General features: G+C 40.9%; 1 protein-coding gene and 1 long non-coding RNA gene across 2 annotated transcripts in view; both read right to left on the reverse strand.

The window, feature by feature from the left end:
* The window catches only part of LOC111967443 (uncharacterized), a 54,095-nt gene that overhangs the window by 17,644 nt on the left and 10,775 nt on the right, over positions 1-25,676 (reverse strand). The window contains exon 2 of the long non-coding RNA XR_002877762.1: positions 22,992-23,109. This is a non-coding gene — a long non-coding RNA (uncharacterized lncRNA). The remainder of the gene's footprint in view (positions 1-22,991; positions 23,110-25,676) is intronic.
* On the reverse strand, positions 15,193-16,935 carry LOC111967442 (transcription factor Sox-3-like). The gene has a single exon (XM_023992473.2). The coding sequence runs from the start codon at positions 16,798-16,800 to the stop codon at positions 15,841-15,843; it is 960 nt and encodes a 319-aa protein (XP_023848241.1). The 5' UTR covers positions 16,801-16,935; the 3' UTR covers positions 15,193-15,840.

A 25,676-nucleotide genomic window follows, 5' to 3' on the forward strand; every position in this document is an offset into this window, starting at 1 on the left:
ACCGTGCGTTAGTTCTCCTCACCTGCTGCGCGTATTCTCCTCCACCTGCCGTTTTCTCCTCACTGCTGCGAATTCTCCTCACGCTGCGTTTCTCCTCACCTGCCTACTTATTCTCCTCAAACTGCTTGCGATTTCTCCTCAACCTTCCGTCAATTATTCTCACCTGCTACGTTAGTTCTCCCAACTACTGCTTAGCCTCCTCACCTGCGTGTAGTTCTCCTCACTGCTGCGTTAGTTCTCCTCACCTGCGTTATTCTCCTCACCTGCTGCGTTATTCTCCTCACCTGCTCTTAGTTCTCCTCAACCTCTGTTATTCTCCTCACTGCTGCGTTATTCTCCTCACCTGCTGCTTAGTTCTCCTCAACCTGCTCGTTATCTCCTCACCGCTCTCTACAGGCTCCCCTGCGCGATTCACTGATTCTCCTCACCTCTGCGTTAGTTTTCCTCACCTGCTCTATTCTCCTCAACTGCACGTTTAGTCTCCTCACCTGCCTGTTAGTTTTCCTCACCTGCTGCGTTATTCTCCTCAACTGCTGCGTTATTCTCCTCACACTGCTGCATAGTTTCCTCACGCTGTGTTATTCCCTCACCTCTGCATTAGTTTTCCTCACCGCTGCGTTATCTCCCAACTGCTCGCTCTAGTTCTCCTCAACTGCTGCGTTATTCTCCTCACCTGCTACGTCAATTATTCTCACCTGCTACGTTATTCCTCAACTACTGCGTTAGCTCTCCTCACCTGCTGCCTAGTTCTCCTCACCTGCTGCGTATTCTCCTCACCGCTGCGTTAGTTCTCGCTCACCCTGCTGCGTATTCTCCTCACTTGCTGCGTAGTTCTCCTCACCTGCTACGTTAGTTCTCCTCAAACCTCGTATTCCCTCACCTCTCTAGTCTCCTCACCTGCTGCATTAGTTTTCCTCACGTGCTGTGTTAGTTCTCCCCACCTGCTGCATTAGTTTTCCTCACGTGCTGTGTTAGTTCTCCTAACATGCTATGTAAACAAGAACCTTGGGCGGTTCTTCCCTGGAGTTTCCCTGGACGCAGGTCGCAGTCAGACCTTATTGTGTCTGCTTGCTCCATAGCTCTACTGTAAGGACGTTGGACACAGGGAGTGAGCTGGGATGCCAAGAAGCAGGATCTCAGAAAAACTCATAATGGAACTAACTGGAATGGTTTTGCGTAACAGACTGCAATGAAGCCTACGATGGAGGTTTCTGGGTTAGTGATTTAATAGTAAACTCATCATGTAGACCCAGCAGTCATAGTAAACAACTGTGTCCCACCGCTGCTTATCTAGGCATCAAAGACAAGAAAAAAGTTAGTGTTTGTGTGTGAGTATGTGTGTGTTTTAAAGGGATTTATGAATTACAGTTCCTTCGTAAAGTATTCAGACCCCTTGACCTTTTTCCACAATTTGTTAGGTTATAGCCTTGTTCTAAAATTTATGAAATAGTTTTTTCTCCCATCAATCTACAAACAATAAACCATTATGACAAAGCAAAAACAGTTGACATTTTTGCTAATTTATTTAAAAAATCAAATGGAAATATCACATTTACATAAGTATTCAGACCTTATATTCCCGAGTGACGCAGCGGTCTAAGGTACTGCATTGCGGTGCTAGAGGCGTCACTACAGACCCTGGTTCGATTCCAGGCTGTATCACAACCGGCCTTGATTGGGAGTCCCATAGGGCAGCGTATAATTGGCCCAGCATCATCCGGGTTAGTGTTTAGCAGTGGTAGGCCGTCATTGTAAATAATAATTTGTTCTTAACTGACTTGCTTAGTAAAAAAATTGTTAAAAAAATAATATACCAAAATAAGTGACTCAGTACTTTGTTGAAGCATCTTTGGCAGCAATTACAGCAATTACAATTACAGCAATTACAGTTTTCTTGGGTATGAAAAACAAGCTTGACACACCGGTATTTGGGGAGTTTCTCCCATTCTTCTCAACAGATCCTCTCAAGCTCTGTCAGTTTGGATGGGGAGTGTTGCTGCACAGCTTTTTTCAGGTCTCTCCAGATATGTTCGATTGGGTTCAAGTCCGGGATCTGGCTGGGCCACTCAAGCGCTTTCAGAGACTTGTCCATAAGCCACTCCTGCGTTGTCTTGGCTGTGTGCTTTGGGTTGTTGTCCTGTTGAAATGTGAACCTTTGCCCCAGTCTGAGGTACTGAGAGCTCTGGAGCAGGTTTTCATCAAGGATCTCTTTACTTTGCTCCATTCATTTTCCATCGATCCTGACTACTCCCCCAGTCCCTGCTCCTGAAAAACATCCCCACAGCATGATGCTGCCACCACCATGCTTCACCGTGGGGATGGTGCCAGGTTTCCTCCAGACATGACACTTGGCATTCAGGGCAAAGACTAATCTTGGTTTCATCAGAGTCTTTAGGTGACTTTCGGCAAACTCCAAGCAGGCTGTCATGTGCCATTTACTGAGGAGTGGCTTCAGTCTGGCCACTTTACCATGAAGGCCTGATTGGTGGAGTGCTGCAGAGATGCTTGTCCTTCTGGAAGGTTCTCCCATCGCCACAGGAATTCTGGAGCTCTGTCAGAGGGACCATCAGGTTCTTGGTCACCTCCCTGACCAAGGCCCCTCAGTTTGGCCGGGCGGCCAGCTCCAGGAAGAGTGTTGGTTGTACCAAACTTCTTCCATTTAAGAATGATGGAGGCCACTGTGTTAGTGGGGACCTTCAATGCTGCAGAAATGTTTTGGTACCCTTCCCCAGATCTGTGCCTCAACACAATCCTGTCTCTGAGCTCTAAAGACAATTCCTTCGACCTCATGGCTTGGTTTTTGCTCTGACATGCACTGTCAACTGTGGTACCATATAGACAGGTGTGTGCCTATCCAAATCATGTCCAATCAATTGAATTTACCACAGTTGGACTCCAATCAAGTTGTAGAAACATCTCAAGGATGATCAATGTAAACAGGATGCACCTGAGCTCAATTACGAGGTCTGAATACCTATGTTAATAAGGTATCTTTATTTTGAATACATTTGCAAAAAAAAAAACCTGTTTGCACTTTGTCGATATGTGGTATTGTGTGTAGATTGCTGAGGATTTTTACTTATTTAATCCATTTTAGATTAAGGCTGTAATATAAAATGTGTGAAAGGTCAAGAGGTCCAAATACTTTGTGAAGGCACTGTACATCCAAATAGACAAGAAGGAATTGAGTCTCTCTTTCTTCCTAATAGCAGCAAAAATGTTGCAGAAATCTGAAGGAAACCTTAAGGAAACGGTTTCAAATTCAAGAGTTTTGTTCTGTTTGTCAAGTCACATTCAAAACAAGGATATGACTAATGCAAGTATATTAAGAGCCACATTCAGAAAACAATGATTCAATTATTTAATCTAATAATTTTCTGCTTTTTAATATTCTGACAAAACATGCCTCATAAAATAATTGTCTGGAAATTAATGATTTAAAAAAAACTGAATGAATCTAGTTACTATAGGCCTACTTTGTCAATAAAAGGTGTATAGGCCTATGAATTCCCAAATAAATTGGAATTCTTTCTTGTTCATTAATTTAGTCAAAGTATAAACTAAGTCTTTATGATATGCCAAGTCCTGCAGTCTCTAGTTTTATCTTATCTTGATTATTGTCCAGTCATATGGTCAAGTGCTGCAAAGAAGGAGCTAGTAGAACTGCAGCTGGCCCAGAACAGAGCGGCATGTTTTGCTTTTCATTGTAATCAGAGGGATAATATCAATACTATTAAAAACTAAAAACAACGTTTTAGGTGAGAATAGGCATTGGTCTGAAGCCGAAAGGAAATTCACGAGCACCACAATGCCTATTCTACAATGCTCTATGAAGGGTTTCCAGCACACAGCTTTGACCTACTGCAGTAGCTATGTTGGTATTGTACTTGAAACTATATGTACGTACGTTGCTTTGAATTCAAACCTTCTCAAAACAGTCTAATTCATACTTTTAGAGGTGCTTCCACAATAATGGGATTTGTACCACATACAAAGTAAAGTATTCGATTATTCCCACACCACACCAAGACATTATCCCATTCCACTACCTTTTCAAGTTTTTAATTTTTTATTAAATGAAAGCAAGCTTTGCTTTTATACTTACAAGACCATCAGGCTTAATCGAGCCATTTTGTCTTGTAATAATGTGGTACATGCATGTATTCCCTAATCCTTTATTTGAACAAAACAGGTCATAAGAAAATCTCCACAATAAGATTCTTTATTGGTCAGTAGGTGTCCAACATAAAAGGTAGTGGTGTGTTGGACACAGTAGCTCAGAAAAAGCCTGTCTGCATTCCTGATTTCTGTAACTGTTATAGCTTACCTGTGTAATATTGACTCAGAACCCCTGGTTTCAAACGTTGTCCTGTTTTATCAAATTGCTGTGCTGATCAGTGGGTAGCTCATTGCTTCTGTCAATATAGTAGGTCACTTACAGTTGTAGCTACTTGAATTAATTGTTGCAATAAAGATGGTAACGCCACAATAATGCACATTTACAATAGGACTATATCTAAACATATACTGAACAAAAATATAAACGCAACATGCAAAAATTTCAAAGATTTTAACTTTGTTACTGTTCATATAAGGACATCAGTTAATTTAAATTAATTAATTAGGGCCTAATCTATAGATTTCACATGACTGGGAATACAGATATGCATCGGTTGGTTACATATACATAAAAAGAAAGTAGCCGCGGGATCGGAAAACCAGTCAGTATCTGGTGTGACCACCATTTGCCTCATGCAGCGCAACACATCTCCTTTGCATAGAGTTGATCAGGCTGTTTATTGTGGCCTGTGGAATGTGTTCCCACTCTTCTTCAATGGCTGTGTGAAGTTGCTAGATATTGGCGGGAACTGAAACAGGCTGTTGTACACGTCGATCCAGAGCATTCCAAACATGCTCAGTGGGTGACATGTCTGGTGAGTATGCAGGCCATGGAAGAACAGGGATATTTTCAGCTTCCAGGAATTGTGTGCAGATCCTTGCGACATGGGGCCGTGCATTATCATGCTGAAACATGAGGTGATGGCGGCGGATGAATGGCATGACAATGGGACTCAAGATCTCGTCACAGTATCTCACAGCATTCAAATTGCCATTGATAAAATGCAATTGTGTTCATTGTCCATAGCTTATGCCTGCCCATACCATAACCCCACCATGGGGCACTCTGTTCACAACATTGACATCAGCAAATCTTTTGCCCACACAACGCCATATACGGTGTCTAGCACTACAAAGCTGATTTTAAAAAATCAACAAGATTTCTTTTGAATCAGCTGTGTAGTGTTACGGCAAAAATGTTAATGTGCACAGAGGACAGAATTCGGGAAACGCTGAATTGGGCTGTTTGAGAAGGTTTGAATCATAGCACGCTGACCGTGTCGCGTGCGCGAGCGTTGCAAAATAAATGTAGAAATCTATGTTATTCAATTATTGTGCCTACACTGTTCACGCGCGCCAACGAGCATCTGCGTTGCCAGGGGCTAAAATAGAAATCAGTTCTATTTCTGACGCAGATCGCGCTACAAGTCCTGCCTCTCACATCTCCTCATAGGTTTATTGAAGCAGGTACCCACGTGCCATCTCCTCATTGGTTATACCCACGTGGGTGACTGAAAGACGAACGAGGTCAGTGGCGGTAATGCACCTAATTTATGAAAGTTGCCAATCGCAATATAAAGTCAAGAGAAGAAAAAGCCTGTCAGGAAGAGAGATGACTAGAAACGATTCGGGTGACCATTTTATGTGTGGATTAATTGGCGGAGTAGAGGACCTTGTGCATTTCAGGTAAAATAACTCAATGTTTATACCCAAGGACAAATTACATAGCAACAGCAAGCTACCTAAATAGGACAAATTACCTAGCAAGTGCAAGCTAACTAGCTATAAATGTTTAATGCTTTTCAACCTGTCCCAAAATTAATATAATTGGTTCCGAGTTTGTTTTGATACTTTAACCTGCGTGTCGTGATTGTGTTTGGTGTTTGGGCACAAAATAAATGTATGCACAATGGCGCACGCACACAGCCAGTTTGGGTTCCGTGTAAGCAACCTACCTACACACAGTTTGAAGTACAACACCAACATAGCTACTGTAGTATGTCAAACCTTGGTAGAGCATGGGTGGAATAGGAATTGTGGTGCTCATGTGAATTTCCTTTCTTTTTCAGCTTTAGACCAACGCATATTCTCACTTAAAACAGTTTGTTTTTAATTTCCATGGTTTTTACACCGGAAGGTGATTATGCAACATTATACATTGTAATTAAGCGCTAAGGTACGAGGGGGTTTGGTATATGCCCAATGCACGCCTAATGCCTGGATACAGTGCTATTGGCCATATACCACGAAACCCTGAAGTGCCTTATTGCTATTATAAAACAGATTACCAACGTAATTACATGTATATAGAAGTAAAAATAAATGTTTTGTCATACCCTGTGGTATACAGTCTGATATACCATGGCTTTCAGCCAATCATCATCATTCAGGGCACAACAACACAGTTTATAATACAGCGTAAAACAGCAAAAAATGTAAAGTAAACAATGACAGACAATGTAGTTCATATTTATTTATTATTAACAGCTGATTTCCCAGATGGAAGGAAAAAAAGACACCCAGTTATGGATATGGAGAAAACTGTAGAAAAAAATCCCTGATCTCTCTTAAGACAATTGAGCAAGCTCCTGGAAAATACACAAATAAAATCAACAAGTACCCATGAACTATTTACATGAAAATGTACCTTCAAGTTCACTGAAGGCCTAGTACTACATTACCCGTAATTCACCTTTGTTTATCACCAAATAACATTTACAACCAAATGTACACTCATCAGATAGTCAACTTTAACTACAATTCAGGGATGGCCACAATTGCTCGTGACAAGCTACAGGTTTATGCAGGCTTTTTATTCATGGTCTCAATAAACAGCTGAGTAGTAGTATCAGGTGTGGTAGCACTGGGCTTGAATAAAAAAGCCTGCATAACTCTGTGGCTCGTCAAGAGCAATTTGAAATCTCCTGCTACAAACACTAAGGGGAAACACCTGCAAAATACAAAAGTAAATTAGACAAGTGCAAAACTGAACATAAAGTACCAGTCAAAAGTTTGGACACACCTACTCATTCAAGGGTTTTTATTTATTTTACTATTTTCTACAGTGTAGAATAATAGTGAAGACATCAAAACTATGAAATACCACATATGGAATCATGTAGTGACCAAAAAGTGTTAAACAAATCCAAATATATTTTAGATTTGAGATTCTTCAAAAGAGCCTCCCTTTGCTTTGATGACAGCTTTGCACACTCTTGGCGTTCTCTCAAACAGCTTCATGAGGTAGTCACCTGGAATGCATTTCAATAAACAGGTGTGCCTTGTTAAAAGTTAATTTGTGGATAATCTTTCCTTCTTAATGCATTTGAGCCAATCAATCAGTTGTGCTGTGACAAGGTAGGGGTGGCATACAGAATATGGTCTTTTACCAAATAGGGCTAAGTTCATATCATGGCAAGAACAGCTCAAATAAGCAAAGAGAAACGATCATTACTTTAAAGACAAAGGTCAGTCTATACTGAACATTTCAAGAACTTTGATAGTTTCTTCATGTGCAGTCGTAAAAACGATCAAGCGCTATGATGAAAAACTGCCACTCAGGAGGACCGCCACAGGAAAGGAAGACCCAGAGTTACCTCTGCTGCAGAGGATAAGTTCATTCGAGTTACCAGACTCATAAATTGCAGCCCAAATAAATGCTTCAGAGTACAACTAACAGATACATCTCAACACCAACTGTTCAGAGGAGACTGCGTGAATCGGGCCTTCATTGTCAAATTGCTGCAAAAGAAACCACTACTAAAGGACACCAATAAGATTAAGACTTACTTGGGCCACGAAACACAAGCAATGGACATTAGACCGGTGGAAATCTGTCCTTTGGTCTGATGAGTCCGAATGAGATTTTTGGTTCCAACCATTGTGTCTTTGTGAGACGCAGAGTATGTGAACGGATGATATCTGCATGTGTGGAGGTGGTGTGATGGTGCTTTGCTGGTGTCACGGTCAGTGATATATTTAGAATTCAAGCCACACTTAACCAGCATGGCTACCACAGCATTCTGCAGCAATACACCATCCCATCTGGTTTGCGCTTAGTGGGACTATAATTTGTTTTCAACAGGACAATGACCCAACACACCTCCAGGCTGTGTAAGAGCCATTTGACCAAGAAGGAGAGTGATGGAGAGCTGCATCAGATGACCTGGCCTCCACAATAACCCGAGCTCTATCCCAATTGAGATGGTTTGGGATGAGTTCGACTGCAGAGTGAAGGAAAAGCAGCCAACAAGTGCTCAGCATGTGGGAACTCTTTCAAAGACTGTTGGAAAAGCATTCCAGGTGAAGCTGGTTGAGAGAATGCCAAGAGTGTGCAAAGCTGTCATCAAGGCAAAGGGGGGCTACTTTCAAGAGTCTCAAATATAAAACATTTATTTGTTTAACCCTTTTTGGGTTGCGACATGATTCCATGTGTTATTTCATAGTTTTGATGTCTTCACTATTATACAATGCAGAAAATAGTAAATAGAAAGGCCCTTGAATGAGTAGGTGTACAAACTTTTGACTGGTACTGTATATATTTACAATCTATAATTGGATAGGTGCTCAAAACTTCAGGTTCAAATGTTCTAAGTAATACTGTACACAACTGTCCAACTCCAGTAAAAGAGCACACGTCATAAATGGAAGTATAAATAAGAAAACATGTGGGAGAACTTTAAGTATTGATAAGCAGCATAAACTTCTTGAATTCAACCACTGGGTTCAAATATACATTTAGATGTGTGAACAGTCATCCATAATAACCACAATCAGTAAAGCTGGTCTCTTCTCCGTTCTAGCAAGACGCACACAAATTGTATACACCACATTCACTGCCACTCCACTAAACCAAAGGCTCTTTTAAGAGCCACCTAATAAATGAAAATGTGTGTGTCGGTAGGGGGCTGTCAAAACTATAAACTCAATTGTCAAAATGTATCCTCTGGGAGGAAAACCCACAATCTTAAAATATACAGGACGTACCTCTAGTCATTACACTACGAACCCAGTTCTTAAAACACTGATTTGACAGACCATTTATATGGACAGTCTTGAAGAGTTCGTTCAAAAACAATTTTGTTCGTTAATTTGCTCTTGCTTGGTCAAAACACCATGCTAAAACAGTTGATTTGTGGAAAACAGACTCATTAATCACGTAGCTCGCCAAGTTAGCAAGCATGTAATTATTTTGACTGCGCACAGCATGGCACACAATTTAAGCAAACAGAGGGGGTTCGATTAATCTGTCCTTGGGTACACTGGACTATGGCACATCACATCATCGGGGAGGGAAGGCAGATAAAGCGTTATCAAAAGCAATCACTTTTGCATGTCAAAATACAGAACTACATGTGCTTCAAGTCAAATCAAGCTTTATACAGCACATTTCAGACATGAAAAAAAACTAATAAAAAACAAATAAAAGCTAAAAGATTTACTACACAAACATAAGATAAAACAAAACGACACACACTGATCAATTAAAAAGCACCCTAAGGAACAGCAAAGCTAAAAGATGTTTGTATATCTTTTTTAAATATGTTCACAATTTTGCCGCCCCCCCTCAGTTTCTCTGGCAGTCTATTCCCGTGTGGCTCAGTTGGTAGAGCATGGCGCTTGCAACGCCAGGGTTGTGGGTTCATTCCCCACGGGGGACCAGGATGAATATGTATGAACTTTCCAATTTGTAAGTCGCTCTGGATAAGAGCGTCTGCTAAATGACTTAAATGTAAATGTAAATGTATTCCAGAGGCTGGGGGCATAATAACTAAAGGCTGCCTCTCCATGCCTCTTGGTCCTAGGATTTGGGACAATTAAAAAGCTAGTGCCAGAGGACCTGAGGGACCTACTGGCTACATAAATAAAAATAAGTGAACCTTTATTTAATCTAGGAAAGTCCGTTACGAACAAGTTCTTATTTACAATGACGGCCTACCCCGGCCAAACGCTAACGACGCTGGGCCAATTGTGCTCCGCCCTATGGAACTCCCAATCATGGCCGGTTGTGATACAGCCTGGAATCGAACCAGAGGCTGTAGTGCCACCGCTAGCACTGAGACGCAGTGCCTTAGACTGCTGCGCCACTCGGGAGCCCACAGAACTTAAAAGCATGTCTGACCTGTATTGGGGTGTACAATCGTGGATTAACTTTACAATAAATTTAAAATATAATAACTTTCAGGCATCCAGTGCAGAGACTTTAAAACCGATGTAATGCGTGTTCTCCATCTGGTCTTGGTCAGTACCCGTGCTTAATTACATCACTTTGCTGAGCCGCCTTCGGGCAGAGTGGGCACCTGGCTCAAGTCCAGGAGCCAGGCCCGGTTCCAAATCGATTAATCAAACGCCCTCAATGATTCTGATGTTGTCTTACCTGGGTGCACCATGTGCAGGACCCACACCCCCTGACTACTTTTTACTTGATGGCAACTTCAGATTTTCTGGGAACACACTGAAAAGTAACATGACACGGTTAAATCAGTCAGCACAAATGTGGATTATAATGACAAGGCAGGAGAGGGAGCTGGAATGTATTGTACATGTTTGAAACAGCTATGCTGCACACTCACAGCGCACCACTGAGGCTCATGTTCACGTGCTTTGGGGGTTCAACCATTGTTTGGCCGGGTGGCTTTACTTGGCCCTTCGCGCTCTAGTGACTCCATGTGGCGGGCCAGGCGCCTGCAGGCTGACCTCGGTCGTCAGTTGAACGGTGTTTCCTCTGACACATTGGTGCGGCTGGCTTCCGGGTTAAGCGGGCGGGTGTTAAGGAGTGTGGTTAGGCGGATCATGTTTCTGGGGGCGCATGACTCGACCTTCGCCTCCCAAGCCCGTTGGGGAGTTAGACAAGAGCGAAATTGGGGCTACATTATTTTTTTAATCTAGGCCCTACAAAAACGTATTCAGTCCGAAAAGTTGGCAAGTCTAATTGTCACTTTATGTACTCCGTTGTCTAGTTCTTATACGATGCCTAGATACTTAGCTGGCACAACCAGCTATTGAGTGTAAGGGGGCAATTACTTTTTCACACAGGGACATTGGGTGTTACATAACTTTGTTTATGAAATAAGTATGTAATGGTTGTGTTATTGGTTCACTCAGGTTCCCTTTTTCTGATATTAAGTTTTGGTTGAAGATTTGATACCGTTCTTGTAAAAAATATGCAAAAGTAGAGAAAATTAGAAAAGGGGCAAATACTTTTTCATAGCACTGTAGCTATATGCCCCAGGGGCAACAGTTTTGATAAATGTATAATTGATCGCTCTCACGTGCTCATTTTTGTCCTTTAAGAACATGTGCTATCTTTTTGCAGCATTTGACAATGCTATTATCTTTTTTTTGAAGGCTAATCTGAGTTCTAACGCCCGGTGGTCATTTGCTCTGCAACACGGCTGCTTGCACCATGCTACCAGTCATTAGAAGTGTATGCGAACAAACCTAGGCAGCTGTATATAGCTAACTAAATGGAATTTAATATGAGGTTAATCAATAAAATGCAAGCAGCTATTTTGATTAGCTAGGTAGCTAACTAGTTAATGTTACCTAGCTAACTAGTTAATGTTACCTAGCTAACGTTAGCTTGCAAAGTCCAGCTAGCCTCTCTAGCTAGCTAACACCAGTCAGCTGAAAGCTAGCTAGATAACAGGCAAATAAAAAGGTAGCTAGCCAATCAGTGTTTTTGTTTTGATTAGCTAGCTAACTAGTTATCTAATGTTACACCAATCAGATGAGAGCTTATGATGGCTAAGTAGCTAACCAACAAACAAGGAACGCTAGATGGCTATATTTTGCCAAGTATGACATTTATAAAGCCCTTTTTACATCAGCAGATGTCCCAAAGTGCTTATACAGAAACCCAGCCTAAAATCCCAAACAGAAAGCAATGCAGATATAGAAGCAAGGTGGCTAGGAAAACTCCCTAGAAAGGCAGGAACCTAGGAAGAAACCTAGAGAGGAACCAGGCTCAGAGGGGTGGCCAGTCCTCTTCGGGCTGTGCCATGTGAAGACTAAGAGTACATGGAAATTAAGGCTAGATCGTTCAAGATGTTCATAGATGACCAGCAGTGTCATCTAGCTAAGGTTTTACATAAGGCTAAAGTCATCGTGTAAACTGCTCATCTAGACACAAGTGTAATCAGATCACAAACATGATAGAGAACATCCTTGGCTGCTATGATAGCCAGTTAATGTTAACTAGCTAGGTAACGTTAGCCAACTTAAAACTAATGTTAGATAACGTGTATGGCAAGTTCATGCACCACAATATATCCTACTTTCTTACAAAAAACATAGCTAGTTAATGTTAAGTTTACAACCACCAAACTTTGGGAAACTGCCACGCTGTTCACGTTCATTTGCATTGCACAGACCAAGCGACAGTTAGACAAGGTAGCCAGATTTTAGACAAGAAAAACACGAGTTAGCTACACTACATTTCCTCAACTAAGAACAATCAAGAACACAAACCACAGCCGAGAAAACAAATTGCTTTGTTAAGAAACAGTAAGCTAGTTATGAACCGCATATACAGAGCTGTGAAAAAGTATTTGCCCTCTTTCTGATTCTCCATTTTTGATACTGAATGTTATCAGATCTTCAAGAACCTAATATTAGTTAAGGGAACCTGAGTTTACAAATACTTTATTAAAAAAGTTATGCAACACCCAATTCCCCTGTGAGAAAAAGTAATTGCCCCCTGACACTCAACTGGTTGTGCCACATTTAGCTGCAATCAAACGCTTCCTGTAGTTGTTGATCAGTCGCCCATATCGCTTTGGAGGAATGTTGGCCCACTCTTGCATGCAGAACTGCTTTAACTCAGTGACATTTGTGAATTTTCAAGCATGCACTGCTCTTTAAGTCCTGCCACATCTCAATTGGGATTAGGTCTGAACTTTGACTAGGTCATTCCAAAACTTCAAATTTGTTCCTTAACCATTTCCATGTAGACTTGATGTTTTGGATCATTGTCTTGCTGCATGACCCGGCAGCGTTTCAGCTCACAGACAGATGGCCTGACATTCTCCTGTAGAATTCTGATGCAGAATTGATGGTTCCTTCTATTAAGGCAAGTCTTCCAGGTCCTGAGACAGAAAAGCATCCTCAAACCATCACACTACCACCACCATGCTTGACCGTTGGTATTAAGTTCTTACTGTGGAATGCAGTGTTTGGTTTTCGCCGGGCATAATGGGACCCGTGTCATCCCCAAAAATTGTCTGACGACCCTAATTTTATTTAACTAGGCAAGTCGGTTAAGAGATTTTTACCTTGTCAGGTCGGGGATTCGATCTAGCAACCTTTCGGGAAACTAGCCCAACGCTCTAACCACTAGGATACCTGCCGCCCTAATGCTAACGACCTTGTAAAAAATCTGCTCTGTGGTTCTCGGTAACGGACGAATGGCTCATGAGGCAGGGAGTGTGTTCATAACCTCCAATCAAATTGATTTGCGAATGTTCCTCAATATTGGTGTCATATTGGCAGGGACACGTGAATTTAACAGCTTCAACCAAGGACTATAATAGACACGACTATAATGCATGCCAGTCTCTTGGCCAAGAGCTTCTTGTTTTTATAAGAAACATTGTTGGAAATGGCTAATTGTTTGCAGTCAACTTACACACACGCTACAAAGGTATTTTCACAGGTCCAGAACAAATTATTATACAGAGCCATGATTGCGTGGAACTCCCATCTCATATAGCGCAAGTGGACAGAAACCTGGTTTCAAAAACAAAGTAAGACCTCACTGCAAAACGCTTCTCCCCATGTGACCTACTTTTTGTGTGTATGTATAACGGATAGATGCATACACACACCGTTTTAATGTTTGTAAATTGTAAAGTATTTTACCTGTGATGTCTTTTTGCTTGTGTCTGACCTTAGTAAGACTGGACATCTGGAGGACTAGCTGTCGCTATTTACGTCGGCTAATGGGATCCTAATAAAATAAACAAAAATAAATCAAATATGTGTCTTCACACTCATTCACCCCGTAGAACATGTTGGTGATAAACTGTGCACAATAAAGGAGTGGATTTACAGGTAGGCCTACCTAGATTCACTTTGCCATCTGATATGACTATGTATAAAGGATCCAAAGTCAATATTGGAAAGACTTTGCTGAACTCCACACTGTGAAAAGGAGCGTTATAAACGATTAGATTATGAGTCGACGCAGCCTTATAGTTCACCATAATTTATGGCAGAACCATTCAGAGAACACATTCCATAGAATCAACCAGACTACAGTAAATATACCCAATCGACAAACATTCCATTTCGAAATACACTATATTGAGTAGCTTAAGTTATGTCATGGTAAGAAACGAAAGTTAAGCTATTGGTTAAAGCAGCCCAATGGGCCTACAAGCAAAGCAGCAAGTTAAATTCAGATTAGTATTTTAAACAATTTCGCTTTTCAGAAAGAAATCTTTTAAAGTCAGCAATGAAATGAAATGTTAGACCTACACTTTGTATAGGCCCATTGTCTTTGACATTAACATATTTTAGGTGCTGCCGTATTTCTCCATGTCCCAGCTATTCCCAACAAAATGGCATAAGTGAGTAACCAGTCAGATACCCGTGTATTTAGTTAAGCCTAAATAGTAATGGGGAAAATTGTTCACCGCAACCAAAGTTAGGAGGGGGAAAAAAGCCTATATTTCGATAATTGGAAGATATTATGCTGATCATTAAACATAATTATTCAAAACAATATTGGGCTATGCAACACTTCAAAATCTAAATGAACGTATATTTTATTTACTCAAATTAGTGTTTGCAGTAGGTCTATTTTAGGTGGAAGAGGTGATGAAAACTTGAGTTATACAAGACCGTCTTCATCCGTCATGTTTGAGTTCTCATTAGTCACACTTCGTTAGACCCATCGCCTAAGATAAATCACTTTGCTTTTCAATGTTACACTCATTTCATTCTGTGAAGCGGCATCTCCTATGATACCTGACAGATTTCACCCATCAAACTCACGTCACATCCCCTATCGACAAGTACTCATCAGGTGGCTCATACCCCACACAATCACCAAAACACACATGGACTCAGTAATCTTGTTTCGTACAAATTTATTCATCATTTAAGAATAGAGGATGGTCTTAAAATAAGTAGAAACGTCAGTTTTAAATAAAACTTCCTCTTGGCCCATGATATGGGTTAACCTGACTAAAAACCACAGAAAATGTCAAAAAAATGGAACATAACATAAAAAAAAAAAATACTATAAATAAAAACTTGCACTTGCGACCCGCAGTCTTACATTTCATTAAAACCTAGGTCATGAAGAAAAAGACTACAAAGATTTGGACACAGCCGACACTGACATTCTACAAATTAAGTGTAAACACGTATGAACCAACTCTCAATCCAGCTTTTCTGAAATACAACGCCTCTTCACGAGGCCAGATGCCTTTTTCAGAGAAAATATGATGGCATTATTAAAATATAGAAGTCCAATTCTTCTACAGAAGCTGATTGCTTATAAATCATGATAAAAGCCTATTTGCAATGCAATTTACTCTGGTGGACTGAACATTCAGTTTCAGGCCAGGATATGTAGTTTTAAAATGCTTTAAAATGGACAACTCATTGAGATAAAAAAATCAAATGTATTATTGTTTTTTTTAACTACTGAACGGCGATTATTTTAGCAATCAAAATGTTCAAGTATACGAAGTACTTAAGTTTATAGTCATTTTTTCAAATGTGGGTTAGGGGTAGCGTTCCGTTCACGCCAGTCCCCGCGGTCTGATAGTGCGGATGTACACTGTGTAACCGACTGGTCTGCAGGGACGCGTGATCCGCGCTGTCGCCACCGGGAGGCAGGTACATGCTGATCATATCCCTCAGGTCCCCCAAACACGCTCTCTGGGAGTGAGAAGTAATCGCCGGAGGTGGTGAGCTCGGCTCGGTCTTGCACACGGAGGCCATGGAACCCAAGCCCATGGCGCTGGAGGTTTGCTGCGTGTATGCGGGGGACATGCTGTACGTGGATGCTGCGTTCATGTAGGTCTGCGCCGAGGACATCATGGGGTACTGGAGCCCTGCCATCTCATACCGGTGCATTTGCTGAATCTGTGGGCTGTTGATGCTGTGATGCTGAGGGTAGGCCAACTGGTCCTGCATGAGGGAGTACGCACTGTTTGTCCAGCCATTCATGTGAGCATAACTGTCCATCCGCTGTCCCACCGAGACGCCGTTGTTGACAGCGTTGGCACCTGGCGCCAGAAGTCCTCCAGGCAAAGAATACTTGTCTTTCTTGAGCAGGGTCTTGGTCTTCCTGCGGGGACGGTATTTGTAATCCGGATGCTCCTTCATGTGCATGGCGCGCAGACGCTTGGCCTCGTCGATGAAGGGTCTCTTCTCCGCGTCGGTCAAAAGTTTCCAGTCTGCACCGAGTCGCTTACTAATCTCAGAGTTGTGCATTTTAGGGTTCTCTTGTGCCATCTTTCTCCGCTGTCCACGGGACCACACCATGAAAGCATTCATAGGCCGCTTCACCCGGTCCTGGTCGTTGGCACTGTTGTTCTTGTTGCCCGCCGCTGAGCCCGAATTGGACTGCGGGAGTGGGCTCTTGATCTCGCTTTCCATCATGTTATACATTCGAACGGCTTTGAAATGTTCACTCTCAGGCGTGGATAAAGTTGAACAAAATACCATCAAAGACAAGAGAGATAGAAATAGTACTGACCAGTCTCATGTGAGGGGGAAAAAGTTGTCAAAAGAAGCTCAGGCAATGTTAGTTTGTCAGGTGCTTCCAATTTCTCAGTGCTCTGAAACAGAACTCTGCAAACTTGTCCGCCAACCTCAGCTGTTATTAGTTCCCGGGTCATGTGATTTGGATTGACAGCGAAACAATGCGTTGCTCCCGACCAATCACAGCACGGCTTCGTCTACCGAATTGAGTTGGACAGTGCTCTGTTTGGGGTTGGAGTTGTAGAAGGAAAGGGATAGATTCAATTTTATACATAAAGAACACCTTATAAAACAGTTAAATTAGATTAAAAACTAGGTGGTTCGAGCCCTGAATGCTGATTGGCTGACAGCCGTGGTATATCATACCGTCTACCATGGGTATGACAAAACATTTATTTTATTGTCTAATTATGTTGGTAACAAGTTTATAATAGCAATAAGGCACCTCTGGGTTTGTTGCGTCATGCATAAGAACAACCCGTAGCCGTGGTATATTGGCCATATACCACACCTTTTCTGGCCTTATTGCTTAATTATAGTTAATCTGAAGTAATTCAAACAAACTATACATGTATATATGTATATTGAGATGTTAAAATGTAAGTTACATCACATGCAGGAAACATTTTAGAAAATGGCTAAAATCTTACTGAAACAAACTGAATCATAGCCTATATAGGGTTTTTAAATTAAACGAATAGGTTTGATGGAACGGATCACGTCGACAATTCAAGTCAACTTGATCATCAAATATATTATCCTAATAGTTAAATATATAGGTTTGAGTTTGTAGGTGCTATAGACATGACCGATCATTAAAAAAATAAACCATGCATAAAACTCTAGCAACTCATGTCATTACAGACGTAACTTCATAATTTGTAAGGGGTCTTGGTAAAGAAAAAGGTGGAAATCAAATAACCCCATTCAAGTGGTGACTGGAGGCGTGGTTCCAATGCCTGTATAGATAGACCTATGAGTGCAAGGCAAATATAGAGGCAGAAAAGTGGTATTATTCTCTCCATTCATTAATGAATACTCGCCCCTCCTTAAATATCAAGATGATATCTTAGAATTGGAGATTGGCATCTATATATAACTTGAGGTTAGCGTGCTCCTTCATACAGAAGGGTTTCTGTTAATACTATTTCAATTGCAGCCAATGTCAGACAACAAAACAATTTGTTAATATGTTGAAAATGTGTGTGCTTGTCATTTTCAAATGGGAATTTATCATGAATTGAATTAGAATGTATTTATTATATTAACATATTGACAAAAAGTCTGATTCATCAAAACAACATGACACTGAAGATGTTTTAAATGTAAATGTGGGTTACTTAAAATAAACTGCACAGTAAGTGTGCGTAATTGGCACAATATTGGATTAAATGTTTTGTTTACCATGTCCATCGATGTTTGCAAATGCGGATTCACTTTCTATTTCTCGACTAATTTTGGTTAATCTCCGTGGCCAATTCTCAAAACAGCCAACATTGGGAATGGTACAGCGGCGAAAGATAAAACCTTGATACATCAACGACCTCTTGTGGAGAGAAGACTGCTTACAGCCTACCTCTCAAGACTTTGTTTTGAAGGAAGGGTTGATTGGTGCTCTGAGAAAGTGAATATATATTTACGCTACTTCGTCGTGAAATTCGACAGCTCTCGTGCGTAAAACGTTTTCACTCTGCAGTGCTAATGGTTATTAACATGGTCACCGCAAAGACCCAAAACACACGGTTCCTGTTTAGCAGTTGAAACAGAAGTGAGATTTTCTCCCAGCCCTCGGGAAAACTTGACACCTGCTAATGACTACACGCGCTTCGTCCATCAAAAACGTCCTAAATTAACACCTCCGCCACTCAATATTGAGCACCACAGGTCTGGGAGCGATTAAGGATTTTAAATATTAACGAAAAGGAATTCTGCACACTAATGACTTCACTATTAAATCTAAAGAAGTTCCAAATGTCTATGTTTTATTTCAGGAACCCATCTAATTTATTGAAATCATGGGTAAGCATATTTATGCATGTGAATTGGATTTCAAAATCGAAAGGGGAGATTATTTGATATCAAAACTTTAAATAGCCTATTGTCACCTCTTTTCAACAGAATAGCATACGATTTACAACAAAATAATTATCAAGGCTTGAAAATACACAGGCTTGACATTAAATAATATAATCTATAGTCCATGTACCCATAACAAACTGATGTAATGAACAAGCCTACTTTTAAAAAAACCTTTATTTAACTAGGCAAGTCAGTTAAGAACACATTCTTATTTTCAATGACGGCCTAGGAACAGTGGGTTAACTGCCTTGTTCAGGGGCAGAACAACAGATTTGTACCTTGTCAGCTCGGGGATTCAATCTAACAACCTTTCGGTTACTAGTCCAACGCTCTAACCACTAGGCTACCTGCCGCCACAACCAATCTGATGATGTTGAAATATAGGGGGATATTACATTTTATTTAAAAGCCAAGTGCAGTCAAAAACGTGATTTCCCCATGTTTTATATATGTTTCCACACTATGAGGTTGTAATAATACTGTGAAATTGTAAAAAATTATGATAATACCCTTTTATTGTAAGAGCTGTTTGCAAAGACCACCTGAAATTTCAGCCTGTTTTGTTGAGATGGAGTTTTGGCCTGCTTGGTGACTTCCCTAGGTGGTAGATGAGTTAATAGACCAATAAGAAAGAGAGTTCCAAGCCTCTGTCAATAACAGCTAGTTTTCAGTTTTCCCCTCCCCACTCAGGCCACTCCCAGACAGTCCTAGCAAAATTACTGAGAAATTGCTGTTTGCTAAGAAGCAATTGTAGTTTATTTTTCACAATTTTCATTAAAAACCATCACAGTGTAAGGTACTTCATTGTTACCCAGAAATGATTTGATATTGAGATACAAACGGCTGCATTGGACCTTTAATAAATCTAACGAATGGAATTCACTTTCAAAACATGTCTGTCAGAGAAAGAGTAGCCTACATTCAATTTAGTTGAATACACAGTATTAATGTAAATCAATACCATAGAAACGCAGTTCAACACTTGCTATCCAGCTCATAGAACAACATATTGATTTACCTAGACGTTAATCAATTGAAAAGCTTTGTTGATTGATCAGCCATCAACAGAGCACAGGTCTTGTCGCTAACCTCTAATTAGTGCTTGGGTTAACCCATCTAATTCAGAAAACAGTTATTTGTTTATCTGTGAAGATTCACAAACTTATCCGCTTGTAATCCTTATGGAAATCGACCAGACAGCGGGAAAAGGAAAACTCGAAGTAACCCGGGGTTCGGTAATGAGGGCCTCTGTGCACCTCATTTCCTAATTAACGAAAGCGGAGGGCGAGGAGGACCACCAGCAAAGCCTGCCAGTGTTCGGCCTCAGCGAGCTCCATGCCCCTCGGGCCCCATGGCCTGCAGTCACGGCTTGCAGAAACACACTGTTGAAAGTGTTTGGAGGAAATGTGTGAATGTTCAGGTATGCAGAGTAATGTGCAACCAGCATGCAAACAATGCCAGTTGAGTTACCATATCTGATATTAGTGTATTTCTGAACAAGCCCTTCATTTTAATTTGATTCACTTGTCACCAAGGGATGCAGCAATTGAGTGACAAATGAAAATACAATATTTTTAATCAAGTCTTATAAAATATAAACCAAGACACACTAAGCCTCTTTCGATAAACTGCATCAGCCCCCACAGAAGGCCTCTCAGCAACAATTGGCCAAGAGCTCCCATTCATTGACAGGAACAAGCTTGGGCAACCCTTCAAGTAATTTTTCTTTTATAGTCCAATGTATAATTTTTTTTTAAATAAAAATGATTGAATAAAAACGTATTCCTCAAATGAAAGACTATTACATTTACGACCCATCATGTTGAATAATCTCTATTTCACTCCTGATCTGAATCGTATTAATGAGCAGTAAATAAACAATATGGAAATGACAGAAAGGCCCGCTATCGCATATCCGCACAATATGATAAGAGGATATAGCCTACTAAAAAGTATATCATGAACAACGTTATTTGCGCAGGGCTTTAGGCGAATTAAAATTCATTCTAATTCGGTCTAATTGACACAAAAGTTGCATTAATTCCCCCATTGAAAGGGCATGCAGTTAGTCTGCACAATGTCCCTATGCAAGCTTACTGAATAGGGCTTTTGGTCAGAGAAATTGAATTCAGGACGGACAATGTGCTGGAAGGCGCATGGTAAACTGAATATTCTATAATATCCCCCACTGAAAGAAATCTATTAGAATCTAGTGTATTTGTTTTATAATTTGAATAAAGACTATATACTGATTTAAATCCCCCAATATGAATAGAGAGAGTTATCTGTGGTATTTAACTAGCCTTATCAATAGACTGATTAATAAATAACAGTGGTTTGGTTGCTGGCTATAGGCTTTGTTGGCATACATTAAAAGAGAACGTGTGCGGTTAGAAATGCGAAACGGATCCCCGCCGTTCTTTATTTAATCCAAGGGGGAAAACTATCATTTTGGCCTGGGAAAATATGCATATCCCCTCAAACAGACTATAAACCATTGCGTTAGATGTCCATTTAAACCCCACGGCCTCTGGAATCAATAACTTTTTTGTTTCAGCTCAGTGACTGCGGACAAGGCCTTTGAGAAACAGTAATTAACAAAGAATGGGTTTTCAATTACAGCCACAATAGAGACTGTCTCATTAAGATTTGCATGATTTTTGGACCAGGAATGCAAATGAAGATGCAATTTACACACGGTCTGCTGTTCCCATTGTGTCAGTGTAAATGGTTGCGTCTTCCCTCGTTTTACCACAGGTAAAATAATATGCACGGGTCACTTCAAGGAAGGGCAGTAGAGCGGGTTACTACCCTCATTTGTTGTAAAAGTCGTAACATTTGAACGAACTCATGCTCCTGTAGATATTTAATGTTATTAACCGCATGCCTTGCTGCATATATATTTTAATGTGTTTAATGTCTGTATGTAATGCAAGGTCATTACTGACTGTGGAATCATTTTAGCTTCTAATCACATTTCACCAGAGATTACATAATGTGCTAATTACATTGACAAAATGACCATAGCTTTGAATCACCCAAATTAATGATTTTGCAAAGTTAAATAACGATGAATATATAATAAAAATACATGTTCTATGTCTATGAATAAAACTAAAGGGCATACATTGTTGTTAATTCATTTATAAAATATTGTTAATTTATATTCATTATTCTTATTCATATTTTTGTACAGTATATTTTCAATCGGCAGTCTATAGACTGTTATTAAAAGACCATAACGTGCCTTGCGTAATAGCCTATGGAACACCAAAGGTTAAGTGTCGCTAGTGACAGACTATAAGATACTAAAATGTTGCGGTTTATTGCTAACGATGAACAACATCATCACTTGCGAATTATTGACTGTTTAGTAATCCTAACGATATATATCACACTAGTTCGCATCATGCAGCAACTTGTACATCCCTGTAGCACATTAAGTAGTTAGACAGTGCACTATTAGCAGTGATTCATTTGTTCACGGTTAATTTAACATTTATCCATTATGTTAGCACCATTTCGAAAAAACCGTCTATGACAAGGAGTGTAAGCCATCTATAAATACATATTTAGGAAATATGTTAGCTCCATAAAAGAAAAACAAAATAATTTGATTTCAAAATAAAACACAAGGAATCGCCTTGCACCCCCCGCCACACCCCCACCCCCCCCCCCCCCCCCCACCCCCCCCCCCCCCCCACCCCCCCACCCCCCCTCTCTCTATGAACACATGGCAGAGAACAGACTATGTAACAACTCCTAAACATTTGGAAAATTCCACGCTAATGGTGGAAGAGAGGCTTGTATGTATAGCATCACTGCTCTCAATGCATCCTCATAGTGGGTGTAAAGGAGGGCTGGGGAAGTGGGTTTCATGACAAGCTGAGTGATTGTGACCCAGAGGATGATGCAGTGGCAGTGGATGTGTCCTTCACCGCTAACTGTCTCTGCACCCACACTTAAACTCATGGTTCCTTCATAGCAATCCTTGAGCGACGTTGCTATTGCCATGTAGTCTGGCCTAATGAATCGAGAGAGATGGGGAATGGAGAAGGGGGGTCTATTCAACTCACCGTGTGTTGGGTTGTGTGACTGCTAGAGCATCATTTCTTCCTCTAGGACCGACCATGTTGTTGAAAGCCATGTCCGTGAGTCAGTCAGTCATTAAGACAGAGGGCCTGTCCTTCATACCTTCAAAGAGAAGAAAAACAACCATTCAGAACAGAACTCATTTCCCTTTTTCACAGGCAGCCAACGAGCTTTAGTGGTGTGTCGTCTGTCCACCAGGGCTAATGAAAAGGTCTTGCCACTGCTTCAGATGAGTCATTTGGTGTGTTGTCATTGCACCGATGAGGCTCAGCTCAGCTCTGAGACGTTATATTACTTCCGCACTCACCACCACCACCCAACTGGCCACCTTGTTGGGCCCGCTGGAATGTAAGGGTCTCAATTGAGCTGAGAAGCAAAGACAACATGCAACATGTTATTTCCCCCCTGTAGCTGTTTGTGAGGAATGCCTGAAACTGAGCTTTCCCCCCCAGCAGCCCAAGCATGTCGTTGCTCATTGTGTTCCAGTGTGAGGAGGGCCGGCCCACGGCTGCTGACACACACAGTCCCCGGTGTAATCTCTTTAACCCGTCACTGTCATCAGCAGACAAGGCGTGACCACCCAGCACTCTCTCTGCTCCATCTCACTTAGCCAAGAGAGTGTCCTGAGGCTCGCCACCTTGGGATGTATTGCTCTTGCTTGGTGTCGTACTCGTGGTCGCATCCCTAAACACTTTTTCTCACGCACACCCACCGACTCGCCTACTCACCGACACACATCCACACACTCACTGAGAAGACAGCAGCTCACCTTACAGGCAGAAGACGCAGTCACTTTTGAGCTACAACTCTCAGGCCCAGTGGAGGCTGCCTAGGGGAGGACGGTTCATAATAATGTCTGGAACGGTGTAAGGGAACGGCATCAAAACACGTGTTTGATGTATTTGATTCCATTCCACTGATTCCGCTCCAGCCATTACCACGAGCCCGTCCTCCCCAATTAAGGTGCCACCAACCTCCTGGGCACAGGCCTAAATTTAGTCAGGCTGTAGCAATAGCTGCTTCCTCTCTAGAATAGGTTATTTTAAATGACTATTGCGAACACTAAAACATAGTGGGTTGTTTACTTGTCTTTTTAGAATAAATAACACACACTTAATGTGTGAATATGTTGAATAGACTTAGTCAAGGCAATGGTAGGCAATCATTTTGTGATGCCTTAAGTAAAATATGCATTTTATATAAGGGTTATTGACCAATGTACCTCAAAGCTTTAATGAACGTATGTCACATAAAAAGGGCATTAGAAAAGAAGCATTTTAAATGAATAGACGCTTTCAATTTGCTCCCTGGATCACATTTTAAAACAATAATCCCTTACTTTTAGTATGGACAATTAAAAAAACATCCATAACAGCACATTTGGTATATGGTGCGTTAAATTAAAAAAAGAATACTGAAATATCCTGAATTATTAGATCATGACCATTCAAAGCAAATTTTGATTCAGTTTTAATTAAGCAGAAAATGTCATATGTTTTTTTCTACTGAGCCACTGAGTCAAGCTGGCTGTTATAACAATTCATTGTTTTAAAATGAGGATGTAACATGACTACTTCTATGTTTGCGTGAGAGCAGATTCGGTTGCTGAGAACTTCCTCAACTGAAAAGGCCCTCGTATTAAAATGTGTTGTAATCTCTATCATCTCAATTGACCCTATGGGCCAATCACCTCCATCCATCTCCTTTTTGTATGAACTGTAGCCCTGTATATGTGGTGGTCTGTAACCTCCTGGATTGCTAGTCAATGGTTCATACTTGCACCTTCGGTTTTTTGAGAGGTTCTTGGAGGAAACTTTTAATGGTTCAATGTAGCAAAGGGTTCCTTGGAGGAATCCTGGAGTGGAGGCGAGGCTTAGTAGGGGCGTGGCTTTAAGATAGATATTAACATAAATGTAATTCCTGTTCATCTGTCCTGCTGTGTATGTTCATGTTGAACACTGACAGTTTTGGAGCTTAAATTCTGGTTTGAACCTTTACACAGGGGTTCGTCGAATACCCTTTCAGAGGGTTCTTGAAAGACCATTTCCAGAGAGGTTTTCTCAAGGAGCCTCCGGTGTGGCAACCCAAAAGGGTCTTCAAGACACCTTCACTTCTAAGAGTGTACAGTATGCTTAATGTTACACTTAATGTTATAGGCTGCTGAGGTTATAACACAATACCCTGTCTGTCTGCAGGCCGATGATGCCACCCTGTTTAGTGACGTTGTCGCTTGTAAATCACCTTTTATGAACCACCTCTGTCTACTCTACGTTATCGTTTTAAAGACTGTTATTGCCTACTGCATGGCTAATTACAGCACTCATTATTTCTCGTGTATCTTTTGAATCATTGCCATGTTCTACAGTTCCCCAAAAACAATAGAAACGTTCTCCTTTTTTTGTTTGGGAGAAAGTGCTGAAGCATCATTTTCTTTCTTTGCGCCATGCCCTAGCAAGCGGCTGGCTTTTGTTTTAGCCATAATTGAGATCCCACTAATCTGGCACCTTTTTAAAAAATTAAGCAGTCTCTTTGTCGAGCCTTCATTAGTTTAAGATAGTATTGTGAGAATGCGCAATTAATTTTCGGAGTGTATCTTGAATTAATTAAAAACATCCAATTTTGTAATATGATTAATACCATGAAGTTATCTGTATTTTCCCTAAAAATGT

This window comes from Salvelinus sp. IW2-2015, linkage group LG8 (assembly GCF_002910315.2).
Source record: "Salvelinus sp. IW2-2015 linkage group LG8, ASM291031v2, whole genome shotgun sequence".
Lineage (NCBI taxonomy): Eukaryota > Metazoa > Chordata > Actinopteri > Salmoniformes > Salmonidae > Salvelinus > Salvelinus sp. IW2-2015.